Source organism: Peromyscus leucopus, chromosome 7 (genome assembly GCF_004664715.2).
Source record: "Peromyscus leucopus breed LL Stock chromosome 7, UCI_PerLeu_2.1, whole genome shotgun sequence".
Lineage (NCBI taxonomy): Eukaryota > Metazoa > Chordata > Mammalia > Rodentia > Cricetidae > Peromyscus > Peromyscus leucopus.
In genome coordinates, this window is record NC_051069.1 from 51,604,729 (window position 1) to 51,622,571 (window position 17,843).

Below are 17,843 nucleotides of genomic sequence, written 5' to 3' on the forward strand. Positions count from 1 at the left end.
TCACCAAGACAGAACACACTCATATCTTTCTAGAAGAAATTATCCAGGTTTTTTCCTACACATCTGGTTCTTCTTCTTTTCTCTTTTGGGAAGACCTTCTACCTTTCATAACCAATGTTCTTTGAACAATTAAGATTCAAAGGAGTTGGTCCATGGTGAGTATGTATTGCCAAGTCTATATAGTCCAGCAGATGTTGGATGAAATGGAGAATGAAGTGGTTGGTAGGAAGAGTTTTAACACAAGCATAGGTAAGGGAAAACCCTGTTATTTAACACAGAGGGTGCTATTATGAGCAATTGATGGGAATGAAGAGTCATTAGAGTCATTAGAGTATTTGCTTTAAGTTGCAGCATTTTCACAGTGACCATTTACTTTGAATATCTATTATTGTGGGTAGATAGCTAAGGAGATTATGTGGGCTTTTTTTTTAGGTATCCCATGACAGTCTGATACCAGAATACTTTCCTGGACAAAACAGTTTGCTGACTTAGTTACCACTGTGAATTGTCTGTGGCAGAGCTTGGTAACTGACTACACTGTATATAATTTACAGGGAAGTTGTTCTCTTCTAGTTCTTAGATAAAAGGTAATATTACCCCAACAGCCTAGAATAAGCATTTTTGACTTTTCTTTCACTCTTGCTTGCTTGGGACTATCTCAGGCGTCTCCTGATAGACTAGCCTCCATTCTGCTCTCTAGTTTACTTTTGTACACTTTGCTTACTAGATTTTCTCTTCAAGAAAGAAGAGTTTGCTTACTTGTAGCAAAGAAATTAGTTTCTAAAACCTGAATATATCTGCAGACAATATATTGAAGGTATACACTGTGAAGCTGAGAATGGATTCAGAGACCAAGATGCTTTATATAATTTTTTATTTAGGGAAGGCTGAATGCCTGCAGTGTCTTACTACCACAAATTATGCAGTTGAGTTTTCCACATTTGGGGAAATCCCAGAGGTCGGCACATCTGGAGTACAATGGTTATCCAATGATTATCCTTGTCCCGAAAAATCCACTCTTTTGAACATGGCATCTCTCCTGCCAGGTAAAAGGACAGGGGATTATGCTTTTATTAACCATTTCTCAGAGAAGCAGAATTCACAAAATACTTTCAAGTACTATCCTTCATGGTGTGCACTAAATACTCGTAGAAGATAGAAATTGCATCAGGATCTTTGCAAACATGCCAAAACAGATGAGTATCAGGCATGAGGTGATGCCCAGAACTGCACTGGGGAGCAAGGGATGGGACATTTTGTTCAAACACCAACTCTTTTTTTCTCTATTTGCTGACAATCCTTTATGCAGGTGCAGAGGAATTTATGCTTGTGTCCACTTGCATTTTATTGCTCTTTTCAGAACAATGGATATATAGATGTTTGGAGAGCGAGTACCAAGGACTTTGGTACATAACCACTGGAATAATGCGGGTGAGAGAAGAAAAATGGAAGGACATGGGCAAGTTCAACATTCAGTACTCTTTATCTCTTACTATTTAGATTTGGAAACATTAGAGAATCATTGCTCCTCATTATTTTTCTTTTACTTGAGTGGGTCTCATTCTCAATCATATTCAGTTAACAAGACATTGACATCATTCTTCTACTTGTCCCAGCCTTTATTTCTTATTTATTTTCTATTAAAGAAAGCTTGAGTTTGTCCCCTAATTTCCAATGATGTGAGTATTCCATATTGTTGTGTCTCTGTCTTAAAGCTATCTTTGGTTCCAAGCCACAGGAAAATCATAATTCATAACATGTTATTTCTTCAGTTTCAGTCATTCTACAGTCTTATGCATCATCTATGCATTACTAATATATGTTTACCTCTTTGGGTTCTGGGAGTTGTGGTCTTGGAGTATTTCTGCGATATCATTCTTCACCATTCCATTTACCACTGTGTACCGAAGCAATAGGGTTTTGCTAAGAATACTTGCTTCCTTGGTTGATTCTTGCTTCTGGATCTTTCCTTTTCCTTGCTAAAAATCCTTATTCTCATACCTCCAGCTAAATAATTCTTTTGTCAGCTACCTCTCCTCCTGAACTCCTTCTCTGACGTCATCATCCCAGATATTCTTTTTTTTTTTTTTTTTTTTTTTTTGTTTTTCGAGACAGGGTTTCTCTGTGTAGCTTTGCGCCTTTCCTGGGACTCACTTGGTAGCCCAGGCTGGCCTCGAACTCACAGAGATCCGCCTGCCTCTGCCTCCCGAGTGCTGCATCCCAGATATTCTAACTTAAGTCTTTGATACTTAACTAAACAAAATTTCCCAGAAGAACCAGATACTAGGAACAGAATAGCTAGATGGTTTCTTACATGTGAGCAACTTAAGATGTTATTTATAATGTCAGAATTCTTTTAAGTAGTAATTTGGTTGTTGCTTTTACTGTATGGTAGGACTTCATGAGATAGGCAAACATTGAGTGAACAACACATTTTTTGTAGTACTTAGATGAAATCCAGGGTCCTGCAGATTCTGGGTAAGCATTCTATCACTGAGCCATAACCCCAGTCCATGTGGCTTTTGACCACCATCAAAGCTTGTAGCATCCAGACCCTCTGCTTTATATTTCATATTAAGGTTGATTCTTTCTGTTTCCTCTTTGTCACACATATGACAATTTTCACTGAACATTTTCATTATTCTGATTTTAAAATTTGGTTTGAAAAAGAAATATTTGATTATCCTGAAAATAAAAACATGCTCCCAGCTGAATATCTTCTTACCTTAATCCTATTTATATAGAGGTTTTTTTTTTTTAACTCAGGAGAGTGTTTAGTAATTTTATATGCAAATGAAAGGATGAAGAATATGAGTATTGAGGATTTTCAAAGATGGAAGTTTAGACGATGAATGTTTTCATTTATATTGTAATAATAACCACTATTTCGTATCTTCATAAATGTCTTCTAATATTCAATTTCCATATTTATTCTTCCAATTACCTTTGTTCTAATTGCAAGGGATTTAGGAAAAAACCAGAGGGCCATGTGCTGATGACTCACGAAAAGACTATTGTTGTTGCTTCTACAGGGGAACATACCTGGTGAGATTACATAAAAGTATTGATGCAAGGGAAAATAGGATAACTTATTGGAACACACAGGTGCAAGTGCTGGGGGAATGAATGTACTACCTAGAATTGATTGAATGGCCTGGGTAATAAGAGAAAACATATTTTTCCTATACCTTTCCTCTTGTCTTACTTATCTTGTCTCTCTGTAGTAGTCTTCTTTAGAGCTAGAGTTGTTGGAGATTTTGGAGGGACAGATGCCCAGATTACAGTGGAATGCTACAGAAATGGAAAGTTATTTGTTTTTATGTTCATTGATTCATTAATTCAACTGACAAAACAGTATGAAAATCTTCCTGTATGTCAAAGAATCAGCTGGTATTGAGACGTAATGGGATTGAGAATCACCTGGACAGCCAAGAACTGTATCACATATAAAAAAAACAAGAAGACACTAAGAAGATAAAGCTTTTAAAGAAACAAAAGAGATTTCAAAATGAATGGATACAGGAGAGGGTATAATCGTATTCACAAAGTGAAATCTTTCTGAATGATCAGAATTTAGTGCAACCACCGAAAAGTGTTGAGAAGTGAGATTGGAGATCAGAGTGGATCCATCATAGAGAAAGGATTTCCAGCACTTTAGAAACTACTTTGGTCTGAAAAATTCCAGAGGTTGTCTGGTCTTCACGAAGTTTAACTTTGTAGAGTTAGTAGTTCTAAGCAGAGGTGAAAAAAATGAACAAGTTTCCCAAAGGGTTGATTAACACCCTGAGACAATCAGTATAATGGATGAGGAAATGTTGGAGTCCTAAGTTCTGTAATAGTAAAACCTTTATGCGGTCTTTCATCTCAAAAAATAAAAACAGAGAATTTAGAGACTGCATGGTATATGTTTCCTACTCTTTCTCTTCCATAGTTATCTAGTTGATGTCAACAACATGAAAGCAGGAAACCAAACAAGTATTTTAGAATTTTTGCTTGTGGGGTTTTCCCAAGATGCAGAGCATCAACCCATGCTATTTGGACTGTTTCTGCTCATGTTTGTGGTCGCTGTGCTTGGGAATTTGCTCATTATCCTGGCTGTCAGCTCTGACTCCCACCTCCACACTCCCATGTACTTCTTCCTCTCCAACCTGTCCTTTTCTGACATTTGTTTCATCTCTACAACCATCCCTAAGATGTTGGTAAACATCCAAACACAGAACAAGTCCATCACCTATGCAGGATGCATTGCCCAGATGTATTTTTTCATGGTCTTTGGAGGCATGGACACATTTCTCCTCACTTTGATGGCCTATGACCGATTTGTGGCCATCTGCCACCCCCTTCACTACCCAGTCATCATGAACCCCCAACTGTGTGGCTTGCTGGTTCTTGTGTCCTGGTTCATCAGCTTCTCATACTCTCTGATCCAGAGTCTGTTGATGCTACGGCTGTCCTTCTGCACCAATCAGATAATTAAACACTTTTACTGTGAACTTGCTCAGGCACTCAATGTAGCCTGCTCAGACACACTGCTCAATCATATCCTTCTTTATATTGTGACTTGTATTCTTGGCTTTGTTCCTTTTTCAGGGATCCTTTATTCCTATTCTCAGATTGTCTCCTCCATTCTGAGAATCCCATCAACAGATGGAAAATATAAGGCATTTTCTACCTGTGGGTCTCATCTTTCAGTGGTTTCATTATTCTATGGGACAGGTCTTGGTGTGTACCTTAGTTCTGATGAAACTTCCTCTTCTTGGAAGGGCATGGTGGCCTCAGTAATGTACACAGTGGTCACTCCTATGCTGAACCCTTTTATCTACAGCTTGAGGAACAAAGACATTAAGAAGGCCTTACAAACACTTGGGAGAATGCTTTTTGTTAAGTGATAAGATCACTGGTTTTAGGTTTCTGAGATGACAGAAGTAAAGCAGGGGGCTAAAGAAATTCTGCTTCTTAATCATGTAGACTTTTTATTCAGGTTGTTCCTCTGTCTTGATCAAAATTGTACAGTGAGTACTTTTACCTGAGACTTTGTGATGCCTTCTTTGTTACCTTCAGGTCTATCCTTCTCCCTTCTTTTTATATGACTCATCTCTTCATTTAAGTACAATGTTTACGCTTCTGTAGGTCAATACAGCCATTTAAATACCAACTCAAGAATTGTTTGACAAAAGTTATGAAATCATTTATAGAACTTAAGCCCATGTATAAGTATATAGTACTGTGGCTATAAATGTTATATTGATTAGGCACATGCTTGAATATATGTTACTAATAGATGTTTCTTTTTGTACAGGCTGCAAATTACCATGAAAGTCTATAGTCACCACTCAGAAATCACTGCTGAGATTTCAGAACTGAAAATTTCCACTTGAGAGAAAATTTTATCTTGCTCTTACATATTGAAATGGTCTATGATGTGAACATTTTTGTTGCCCTGACTTATATGTTAAAACATTATAACCAATGTGATTTTATTAAGAAGGGAGGAATTGGGAAGCATTCAGATTTATTCTTGATGGTACCCTCAGAAATAAAGTTTCTTATAGAAACAAAAGACCCCAGGGAGCTATCTTGCCTCTTCTACTATATAAGAGCATAGTGAGAAGGCACCATCTATGAACCAGAAAATTGGCCCTCAGTAGACATCAAATCAGTCATTTCTTAATTTTAAATTTCCCAATCTCCAGAAATGTGAGAGACAAATTTTTATTGCATGTAAAGTACTTAATCTATGAGATTTGTTATAACATTCTGAACATATTATCCCCTATGACTAAGGGATATAAAATAATCTTGAAACTTGAAATGTCTATAATATCTCAAGGCAATGTCAGAGATGTACTCTATTAGGGGCAGTATTTAGAAAATCTCTATAATAAGATAGAAATGATTTATACAAGATATTACTGCAGATGTGAAAGTAGCTACTGAGAAATATTAAACATCTGTTTGATTCCATTGTTACTATTTGTATAGTGTTCTGTGGTTGTTTCTCAGTTCACCTGCAAAGCACTACTTTGCTCTTGGATGTCAATCCCACCATGAATGGATAGAAGGCTGCTGCTCTGATTGAATAAGACAAAAACAGTCACTTCAGTGAGATAAAATGCTTTCTATTTGCCATTTGTTTGAATTTTTACCAAATGCAATGATGTTGGCCAGTGGTCTGGCCATACGGTTAAGCAAAAAGGAAATGTGAAGAGCAACCAAAAGAAATTACTATGAAAATTTAAGCCCATCTGTCTTAGGATTGCAGTTCACAGTCCATTAGCCAGCCAGGGAAGTCAGAATAGAAAGCTGGAGGCAGGACTTAATGCTGAAACCACCGAGGAATGCTGTTTACTGGCTTTCTCCTTACAGCTTGCTCAGCCTGCCTTCTTTATTCTTATGCATTTATTTTTGTTAGCAAATTTTAAATTAAAATGATTACATCACTTTCCCCTTTCTCTTTTCTCCCTCTAACTCTTCTCATGTCCTTTATCTCCAAGCCATTCCATGCACACCCCATTCAGGTTGTTCTTTTCAAATTCATGACTTCTTTTTCCTTGATTATTATTGTTACACACACACACACACACACACACACACACACACACACACACACATACATGCACACACAACTGGCTCTGGGTTAGTTTGGTGTGGTTTGTGTGTGTATGATTTCAATGCTGATCACTTTGTATTGGATAACTAACTAGAGGGGCTCATTATTAGGAAAAGCTAATTCTCCCTCATTAGTAGCTTTTAGTGTTTTGTCTAGAGGCAGGACCTTGTGAGATTTCCCCCATCTGTGTTAGCAGATTTTGCAGGAGAAAGCCCTTCACATAGCTGGAAACTTGGACTTAATCAGTAGCCTTTGTTTATTGGATGGTATACATAAACATTCATAGTACTATCAAGGAAACAGAACAAAAGATTTGATACTAATTTGAATACAAAATCCTATTCTTCATACCAAGGAATCTCAGTATGACGGTTTTATGTACACCGGCTTCCCATTACTAAAGCAAACAACATCTACAAAAATGACCTTATGAAAAGAAGATGTTTTGACCTAAAGTTTTGCAGGCTATGGCTTACCCTATTGCTTTTGCACCTGTGGTGAGGAAGCACATATGGAAGGAGTAGTAGCAAGGCCAATCCAATCATGCATAGCTAGGAAACATAAAAAAGAAAATGAAGAGGTGGGAATCTTGCTGTATGGAATTCCCCCAATGACATGAAGACCTCCCACCAAGCCGTATCTTCAAAGTGCATTTTCAAGGATAAGCCATTGAACATGGACCTGCTTTGGAGAGCTACTGAAGCTAAAGCACATTTGATAGAAAGATGAAATGGTCGGTTGCAACACTGGTTATCTAACGCCGGTGAAGAAAGGCTGTTTCGCAGTTGTTCTAAGTTCATATTCATACTCAGTATGAGTGGAACAAAAGTTAACTCAAACCAGATACTCAGTTTTCTAATGCTGTCTGGAGGACCAGCCCCCAGCAGCACAGGGCTCAAAGGGAAATCCACAGTGTGATGAAGTTGAAACTTTTCTATTTGGGAGTTTTAGGAAAGGAAAATGCTCCCATATTCTCTTGATGGCCTTTTTCTCTTTATTCTCTCATCTGGTTCTCATCAAGCTGTTCCTTCATGTTGTTCTCTCTTTCGTTCCCTTTCCCTCCACTGCTTAAATACTCAAACAGAATCTCTCAGGCAATACAAAAGTCATAAAAACACCACACACACACACACACACACACACACACACACACACACACACACATATTATCTATCTTGAGAGGTAATCTTATCCAAGATGCCTGGTGAGTGCTTGGTTTTTGGACAAAGAGCTAAGGGAGTCATACATTCTCTTGTTCAGACCAGGTTACTGTATATCTTATAATATCAGCTCTGCCAGGACTTGCCATGATACTAATGGCCAAAATGCCTAAAACTTAAAAGTGTATATTCTGCCCTGTGAATAACTTTTAATTATCCAAGAACACCTACAACCTTAATTAGGGCTACAGAGTCAAATTATTTTCTGTAACCTTGACTAGTCAGGATGTATTTTCACAAACTGAGGTCAGGAATGGATGCAAGGAACTAATCATTTGCCATCTAGCAATAATTGGGCTTTTTTTTTTTTTCTATTTACAACCTAGCCAGACAGTACAGCTGTGTGTCCTTGTGAATTAAAATAGGGAATGTTTATCTAAAAAAAACCACCAGCAAGGCATCTGGTCTAATCTAAAGTTCCTTTGAAGCTTTCTATCAGCTAGTGGCACTTCAGCCATAAAGTTAAAGGAATTTGAGCCATTCTGGCTCCTACTATCATTTTTTTTTTTGAGCTGTGATCAGAATCAGCTTCTAGGTGTGACTCACAGACCCTCACTGTATCAAAATTATACAGCATCTTGCTGATAAATGCCCATTAGATCAGGACATAATCATGAGATAAAACACACTACGATACAGGTAGTAGGTGACTCCCCACATACATATACATTATATCAGATACCAAAAGTACAGCAGAAGCAAAAGACATTCTGGAGTCTGTATTTTCACAAGCCTTGCTTAAACAAGATATACTCATCAGAGAGTTTTTCTTTGGTGAGCTGACACCTGAACTTAATTGCTACCTGCTGCTGCTCTGACAGGGCCATGGCCACCAGCAGTTTTCTTTTGGATCCAGGGAAGAGGAGGTGAAGGGATGATTGGGACAGATATACAATATTTTTCTTACATCAACTTTTTTGTCAGAGTCTTTCTCCAAAGTCCAGGATGGATTGGATCTCAATATATAGCTCAGACTGACCTTGAACTTGGAGAAAGCTCCCTGCCATAGCTTTTTCAAATTCTGGAATTACAGGATATAATTCTTTCAGCTTCCTTTTTAAAATTTATTTATTTTTGTTTATTTTATGTACCAACTACAGTTTCCCCTCCCTCCTCTCCTCCTGTCACCCCCACCTCCTTCTTATCTCCCCTATCCACTCTTCAGAAAGCATAAGGCTTCCCATGGTTGTCAGCAAAGCATGGCATATCAAGTTGAGACAGAGCCAAGTTCCCCCGCCAAACACTGCATCAAGGCTGAGCGAGGAATCACATTATAGGGAATAGGTTTGAATAAGTCAGCTATGTGCCATGGCCACACTGCTAGGGGCCCCACAAACAGAACAAGCTACACAGTTGTCACCCACATGCAGAGGGCCCAAGTTGGTCCCATGCAGACCCCCTAGCTGTTAGTCTAGAGTCCATGAGCTCCCATGAGCTTGAGTCAGTTGTCTTCATGGGTTTCCCCATCATGATCTTGAACCCCCTTGCTTATATAGTCCCCCCTCCATCTCTTCAACTGGGTTCCCAGAGCTCAGCCCAGTGCCTGGCCATGGATCTCTGCCTCTGCTTCCATTAGTTACTGGACGAAGGTTTTATGATGACAATTAGGGTAGTCACCAATCTGACAACAGGAAAAGGCTAGTTCAGGCACTCTCTCCACCACTGCCAGGAGTCATAGCTGGGACCATCCCCATGGACCCTTGAGAGCCTCCCCAGCCCCAGGCCTTCCCCCAACCCCATACTGGCCCCCTCTATCAAGATGTCTCCCTTGTCACTCTCCCTTTCTATCCCTCCCCCAACTTGACCATCCTGATCCCTCCTGTTCCCATTCCCCATCCTCTCCCCTCTACCTTCCCACCCCCAGTTTACCCAGGAGACCTCATCTATTTCCCTTTCCCAGGGTGATCCATACATCCCTGTTAGGGCCCTCCTTGTTACCTGGTTTCTCTAGGGCTGTGGATTGTGGCCTGGTTATCCTTTGTTTTATATCTACTATTGTCTTATGTGTGAATACATAGCATGTTTGTATTTCTGTTTCTGGGTTACCTCACTCAGGATGATTTTTTTTCTAGTTCCATCCATTTGCCTGCAAATTTCCTGATGCCATTTTTTTTTTTTTAAAAAAAAAACCTGCTGAGCAATACTCCATGTAAATGTACCACATTTTCTTTATCCATTCTTTGGTTGAGGGGCATCTAGGTTGTCTTCAGGTTCTGGCTATTATGAATAATTCAGCTTCCTTTTACCTACCTAATTCAGTGGTTCAGGATCAGAGTTGAAACTGTGGGTGCAAGAAGAAAGGATGATTCCAAAGCAAGAAAGAGAAAGTAGCTATAACTTTTAACAGTTACATTTGAATTTCTAAGGGCCTGAGTAGAACATGCCTTCACTCTTCTAGCAGATTTGAGTTAACCATGAATGTACATTATTACCAAGTATTTATGATAATCTACACATTCTATATCTGTGTAACTTTACACTGTACGAATAGGGTAGACTTAAAGGAAGGCACTTACTGGAATCATATTAGTGCAGGCAATATGACCCTGCATGGTGACCTAAATGAGTTATTCCTTCTAAAGGTGGAAAATATTTGTTAAAAATGAAAAAAAAAACCAAAGAATGGTGAATAACAGCTGAGGGTAAAGGAATGAATATTTGAGTTATGTGGTAGGGGGAATTCATTATTAATTTAGTGTCAGAATTTATATCTATTAGAACTGGATTTAATTAACTTTTGACTAGCTTAGTTTTCTGTTGCAGGATATTTGTACATTGTGTGAGGGTGTACTGTTTGATTGGTGCAATAAAAAGCTAAACAACCAACAGCTAGGCAGGAGGTACAGGTGGGATTTCTGGGCAGAGAAAGGAAGAGGAGGAGGAATATAGGTATGTGGGAGATGCCAGGCAACATGGAGAGGAAACAGGAGGTCCATGATGGAAGAGAGGTAATGTAGGCTTTTCAATCATTATCTTGATGCCCCTTGCTCATAGAATTCCTCTTCTCTCCATTTGACTGGACTCCTGGAACTTGGCCTGGTGTTTGGCTATGGATCTCTGCCTCTGTTTCCATCAGTTACTGGATGAAGGCTCTATGATGACAGTTAGGGTATTCACTGATCTGATTACTGGGGTAAGCGAGTTCAGGCACCTTCTTCACTATTGGTAGTAGTCTAAGCTGGGTCATCTTTGTGGATTTCTGGGAAATTCCCTAGCACCCAGTTTCTTCCTATCTCCATGATGTCTCTATCATGGTATCTCTTTCATTGCTCTCCTACTACATCCCTGCTCCAGCTCGACCATTCCATTTCCTTATGTTGTCATCCCCTACCCCTTACCCTCCATTGGTCCCCCTCATCCCCAGTTTACTAATGGAAATATCATCCATTTCCCCTTCCTAGGGCTATCCATGCATCCATCTTTGGGTCCTCCTTGTTAGCTAGTTTTTCTGGAGCTGTGAGTGGTAGCTTGGTTATCCTTTGCTTTATATCTAGTATCCACTTATGAGTGAGTACATATCATGTTTGTCCTTCTGAGTCTGGGTTACCTCACTCATGATGATATTTTTCTAGTTCCATCCATTTACCTGCAAATTTCATGATGTTATTGTTTTTTACTTCTGAGTAGTAACCATTGTGTATATGTACCACATTTTCTTTATCCATTATTTGGTTGAGGGGCATCTAGGTCGTTTCTACATTCTGGCTATTATGAATAATGCTGCTATGAACATAGTTGAGCATGTGTCCATGTGGTATGATTGAGCATTCCTTGGGTATATGCCCAAGAGTGATAAAGCCGGGTCTTGAGGCAGATTGATTCTCAATTTTCTGAGAAAGCACCACACTCATTTCCAGAGTGGCTGTACAAGTTTGCACTGCCACCAACAGTGGAGGAGTGTTCCCCTTGCTCCACATCCTCTCCTACATAAGCTGTTTTCAGTGTCTTTGATCATATCCATTCTGACAGGTATAAGATGGTGTATGAGTAATTTTTATTTGAATTTCCCTGATGACTAAGGATGTTGAGCATTTCCTCAGATGTCTTTCAGCCATTTGAGATTCTTCTGTTGAGAATTCTCTGTTTAGTTCTGTAGCCCATATTTAATTGGATTGTTCATTATTTTGATGTCTAGTTTCTTGAATTCTTTATATATTTTGGAGATCAGCCCTCTGTCAAATGTGAGGTTGGTGAAGATCTTTTCCCATTCTGTAGGCTGTTGTTTTTATCTTATTGAGTGTGCCCTTTGCTCTAAAATTCTTCTCAGTTTCAGGTGGTCCCATTTATTAATTGTTTCTCTCAGTGTCTATGCTACTAGTGTTATATTTAGGAAGTGGTCTCCCATGCCAATGTGTTCAAGACTACTTCCTAATTTCTCTTCAGTCAAGTTCAATGTAACTGGTTTTGTATTGAGGTCTTTGATCCACTTGGACTTGACTTTTGTGCATGGTGATTGCTATGGATCTATTTGCAATTTTCTACATGTTGACATCTAGTTATGCCAGCACCATTTGTTGAAGATGCTTTCTTTTTTCTATTGTACAGTTTTGGCTTCTTTGTCAAAAATCAGGTGTTTGTAGGTGTGTGGATTAATGTCAGGGACTTCAGTTTGATTCCATTGATACACATGCCCGTTTTTTATGCCAATACCAAGGTGTTTTTATTACTCTAGCTCCATAGTAGAGCTTGAGGTCAGGGATGGTGATGACTCCAGAAGTGGCTTTATTATACAGGATTCTTTTAGCTATCCTAGGTTTTTTGTTTTTACAAATGAGGTTGAGTATTATTCTTTCCAAGTCTGTGAAGAATTGTGTTGAGATTTTGATAGGGATTGCATTGAATCTGTAGATTGCTTTTGGTAAGATTGCTATTTTTTACTATGGTAATCCTACCTATCCATGAACATGGGGTATCTTTCCATTTTATGGTATCTTCTTCAATTTCTTTCTTCAAAGACTTAAAGTTCTTGTCATACAGGTCTTTCACTTGCTTAGTTAGAGTTACCAAAGGTATTTCATATTATTTGTGGCTATTGTAAAGGGTGATGTTTCTCTGATTTCTTTCTCATCCCATTTATCATTTGTATATAGGAGGGCTACTGATTTTTTTGAGTATCTTGTATCCTTCCTCATTACTGAAGGTGTTTATCAGCTGTAGGAGTTCCCTGGTAGAATTTTTGCTGTCACTTATGTACAGTATCACATCATCCTCAAATAGCAAAAGTTAGACTTCTTCCTTTTCAATTTGTATCCCCTTAATCTCTTTTTATTGTCTTATTGATCTAGCTAGGACTTTAAGTACTACATTGTGTACATATGGAGAGAGTGGACAACCTTGTCTTGTTCCTGATTTTAGTGGAATTGCTTTGAGTTTCTCTCCATTTCATTTGATGTTGGCTGTTGGCTTGCTGTAAATTGCCTTTATTATGTTTAGGTATGTTCTTTGTATTCCTGATCTCTCCAGGACCTTTATCATGAAGGGGTGTTGGATTTTTTTCAAAGGCTTTTTCAGCATCTAATGAGATGGTCATGTGAGTTTTTTCTTTCAGTTTGTCTATATGTTGTATTACATTGACAGATTTTCACATGTTGAACCATCCTTGCATCCCTGGGATGAAGCCTCCTTGGTCATGGTGGATAATTTTTTTTGCTGTGTTCTTGGATTCGGTTTGCCAATATTTTATTGAGTGTTTTTGCATCAATGTTTATGAGGGAGACTGGTATGTAATTCTCTTTCTTTGTTGCATCTTTGTGTGGTTTGGGTATCAGGGTAACTGTAGCCTCATAAAAAGAGCTTGATAATGTTCTTTCTGTTTCTATTGTGTGGAACAATTTGAATAGTTTTGGTATTAGCTCTTCTTTGAAATTCTGGTAGAATTTTGCACTGAAATTATTTTGTCCTGGGCTTTTTTTTGATTGGAAGACTTTTAAGAACTGTTTCTATTTCTTTAGTAGTTATTGGTCTATTTAAATTGTTTTTCTGGTCTTGATTTAATTTTGGTATGTAGCACCTATCCAGAAAATTGTCCATTTCTTTCAGATTTTCCAATTTTTGTGGAATACAGATTTTTGCAGTATGACCTGATGATTCTCTTGATTTCCTCATTGTCTTTTTTTTGTCTCCCTTTTCATTTCTGATTTTGTTAATTTGGATGTTGTCTCTTTGACTTTTGGTTAGTTTGAATAAGAGGTTGTGTATCTTGTTGATTCTCTCAAGAAAAACCCCAACTCTTTGTTTCATTGATTCTTTGTAATTTTCTCTTTGTTTCTATTTCATTGATTTCATCCTTCAATTTGATTATATTCTGGTGTCCCTTCCTCCTGGGTGAGTTTTTTTTTTGTTCTAGAGCTTGTAGGTGTGCTGTTTAGTTGCTAGTGTTAGATTTCTGTAACTTCTTTTTGTGGGCAGTTAGTGCTATGAATTTTCCTCAGTACTGCTTTCATAGTGTCCCATAATTTGGATATGTTGTACATTCATTTTCATTGAATTCTAGCAAGTTTTTAATTTCTTTTTTTATTTCTTCCTTGACCCATTGTTGATTCAGTTGAGCATTATTCAGTTTCCATGAGATTGTAAGCTTTCTGTAATTTTTGTTGCTTTTGATATCTAACTTTAAGCCATGGTTTTCCAATAAATTACATAGGTTATTCCAATTATTTGTATTTGTTGAGATCTGCTTTGTGACTGAGTATTTGGTCAGTTTTATGGATGGTTCCATGGGGTGCTGAGAAGAAGGTATATTCTTTTTGGTTAGGGTGGAATATTCTCTAGATATCCATTAAGTCCATTTGAGTTATTGTATCTGTTAGTTCCCTTATTTCTCTGTTAATTTTCTGTCTGGCAGTCATGTCCATTGGTGAGAGTGCACTGTTGAAGTCTCCTATTATTCACATGTGGGTTTTTATGTGTGATTTAAGCTTTAGTAGTGTTTCTTTTACATATGTGTGTGCCCTTGTATTTGGGGCATAAATGTTCAGAATCGAGACTTCATATTGATGGATTTTTCCTGTGATGAATATGTAATGTAGCTGGAATTTTCTCTAGTTCTGCCCAGCAGCATGGACCCCTGCAACCACTTATAAAATAATTACTCAGAAACTTATATTAATTAAACTGCTGGGCCATTAGCTCAGGCCTACCACTGACTAGCTCTTACATTTAACTCAGCCCATTTCTGTTAAACTGTATGTTGCCACGTGTTCTGTAGCTTTACCTGTTGTCTTTACATGTTGCGCCCTGGATGGCAGACTGGTGTCTCTCCCAGACTTCCATCTCCCAGCTGTAGATGTAACCGTCTTATTAAATAAGAAACACAGAACCAATGCAAAGAAGGAAGCCAAGAGGTCAGAGCTAAGAGCTAAAACCTTACCCTTCCTCCTGCGGTGGTCCTACCTCTCTGAACCAGAGCTACTTCCTGTGTGTCTGTCTTTTTATAGTGTTTCTGTTCTGCCTTCTCATTGGTTGTAAACCCAACCACTTGACCACCTCCTCACAGCCTGTCTGTATAGATCTCCAGGTTTTCTATGATTGGTATTGAGATTAAAGGCATGTGTATCCAATACTGGCTGTATCCCTGAACACACAGAGACTTACCTAGCTCTGCCTACCAAGTGCTGGGATTACAAGCGTACACCACCACTGCCCTGCTTTCCTATGGCTTGCTAATAGCTCTGACTCCCAGGCAACTTTATTTATTAACATACAAATAACATTTTAATACAAATAAAATATCACCATACTCATGGATAAGTAGAATCAACATAGTAAAAATAGCATTCTTACCAAAAGCAATCTACAGATTTAATGCAATCCCTATCAAAATCCCAACACAATTCTTCACAGACTTGGAAAGAAAAATACTTAACTTTATATTGAAAAACAAAAAACCTAGGATAGCTAAAAGAATTCTGTATAATAAAGCAACTGCTAGAGGCATCATGATCCCTGACTTCAAGCTCTACTATAGAGCTATAATAATAAAAACAGCTTGGTATTGACATAAAAAATTTTCTTAAAGTATGAATTTTATATCAAAATTTACAAGATTTATATATATATATATATACACACACACACACATTTTAAACTTTGTTAAGATATGAATGGTCATATAGATTACTAACTAATTATAGAAAGAAAAAAGGCTTCAATTAGCTGCATATATATGTCTTTGTGTTCGAGTCTCTTATCAGTTTTCTACAGGAATTCATGGCCAGGCCTAACATCAACTGAAGTTTCCAGGAAGAAGATGGGGCCCTACAACAAGAACAATTCCACGTGGACAATAATAACATCACTAAGCTGACAAACATCATCTACAGATCAGCTTTGAACTACAAAGTGCTCAGAGCAATTTTGAGAGGGCTAGCTGAGATGATCCAGTCTCAAAGACTACTTGAATAAGGATTTGAGATAAACCCTGAACTTTGGCATTATATACAGACTGGATAACGAAGGATATAGTTACCTTTCCTAGAATTTGACAATTAACCTAAAGTTTTTTCTTTTCAGGATAAAGATAACTTCACCCCTACCCAGCAGGAAGCAATTTTAAGAATACGATGCCCACATTCCCAAAGAGGTGGTGTGGGATGGGTGGTTTTTTTGGGTCTTTTAATGAGTTTCGGGTCTGGGATAATTTTCATTGATTAGGGGGGTTGGTTACAAGTTGTTGTCAAGGGTTAGAAAAAAGGCTAAGCAAAGGAGATTAGATTTAAGGTTCTTGTTTAAAAAAAAGAAAGAAAAGAAAAGAAAAAGACAATTACTAGTTTTAAATACTTTACATTGGATTGGATTGTTTTATATTGTATACAAATTATATATATTGAAATTGATATTGTTAGAAAATGCTATATGTATATTTCTAATTGTACTTATACCATTCATTTAACAATGTAATGCAATTTTCTGATCCTTGAATGTTATTATTACCATCTGTTAGGATATAAAGAAATGAAAGTTAGTAGTTAGACATTATAATAGAACTTGTAGTCATATTAGGTATGTTTTCAAGATTGAACAGATATATTTTAGATAGACAGGTCATCTTCAAACCCTTCAGAGATCTACAGAATATGGCATTTAAAATGTTTTAATAACTTAGAAAATTTTTCTTTTTTGTTATGACTATGAGACATGTCGGCTCCTGGCAGTACCAATCTACTTCAGAGAAAATATGGGCATTGAAAAAACTGCAATTGGAGTTAACTTTCATTGTGGCAAAAGTTAGCCACTGGACAACAAAGTATCCTCAAATCAACTGCTGACAAACAGGACAGACAGGACACAAAACAAAGGACTACTGATTCTTGCCAAAGCAAAAGGCATCTTCTGAGACCAGGACAATATGGCACCATCCCTGAAGTGGCCTTTGCAATCCAGAAAGGGTACAGTGCCCTTTTCTTCGAAGGCAGCTGAACAGGCAGTGGGCCAATGGCTTCTGATGTGCAATGGAACAGCAGCTGAAACAGTTATTCTTGAAGAGTAACTAAGCTCACACCTCTCAATAGTAGAATGGTATTTAATAGAGGGATGTGGAGAAGAATGGGATGCTGAGATGAAGCCACATACACACATAGCCAAGAAGAATGGACCGCTGAATTAAAAAAATATCAACAATTTCCAGAATTTAAAATCCTGAATTATGACATGACACTAGTGGAATTCAGGTGTTTCTGGTACATGGACTGCTCTCACCCAATGTGAGGTTGAACTGTTGACCTTGTGTACATCCTTCTTCACAAATGAGTCTGTCAGATATGCTAAGCCTATAGGCTGAAGATGATGCCCCAACACTGTGGAGAAACCTCAGATGACTGTCCAGGCAGCTGGCTGTTTCTGTCAACTCACAATTTTTTGGAAGTTGCTTGCATGTACTTCCTGTTTTTATTTTTGTTAGGTAATATTATTTCCTTCTTGGGTTGCTGAGGGAGTTGAAGATTAGTTAGTTATAGTTGAAGATTAATTAGGATAGAAAGTGAATTAGATACATTTTGGACTTACAAAATAGGATA

At 37.9% G+C, this 17,843-nt stretch overlaps 1 protein-coding gene and 1 non-coding gene across 3 annotated transcripts; one reads left to right on the forward strand and one right to left on the reverse strand.

Moving 5' to 3' along the window:
• Positions 1 to 882: 882 nt before the first annotated feature.
• Positions 883 to 1,054, reverse strand: LOC114695311. Its single transcript, XR_003734830.1, has one exon. It is a non-coding gene; the product is annotated as a U1 spliceosomal RNA (small nuclear RNA).
• A 477-nt stretch (positions 1,055 to 1,531) lies between these two features.
• Positions 1,532 to 4,946, forward strand: LOC114695297 (olfactory receptor 7D4-like). 2 transcript variants are annotated; one of them, XM_028872588.1, is made up of 2 exons: positions 1,532 to 1,577; positions 3,940 to 4,889. In XM_028872588.1, exon 2 carries the CDS (start codon positions 3,954 to 3,956, stop codon positions 4,887 to 4,889), a length of 936 nt encoding a protein of 311 aa, XP_028728421.1. In that variant the 5' UTR covers positions 1,532 to 1,577; positions 3,940 to 3,953. The 2 variants fall into 2 exon arrangements, with proteins under 2 accessions (XP_028728421.1, XP_028728420.1); XM_028872587.1 differs by lacking the exon at positions 1,532 to 1,577 and having other exon boundaries at positions 3,817 to 4,946.
• Positions 4,947 to 17,843: the final 12,897 nt, after the last annotated feature.

Bases quoted from the DNA above. Each gene is read 5' to 3' on its own strand.
- LOC114695297 (XM_028872588.1), top strand. From the start codon at position 3,954: ATGAAAGCAGGAAACCAAACAAGTATTTTAGAATTTTTGCTTGTGGGG.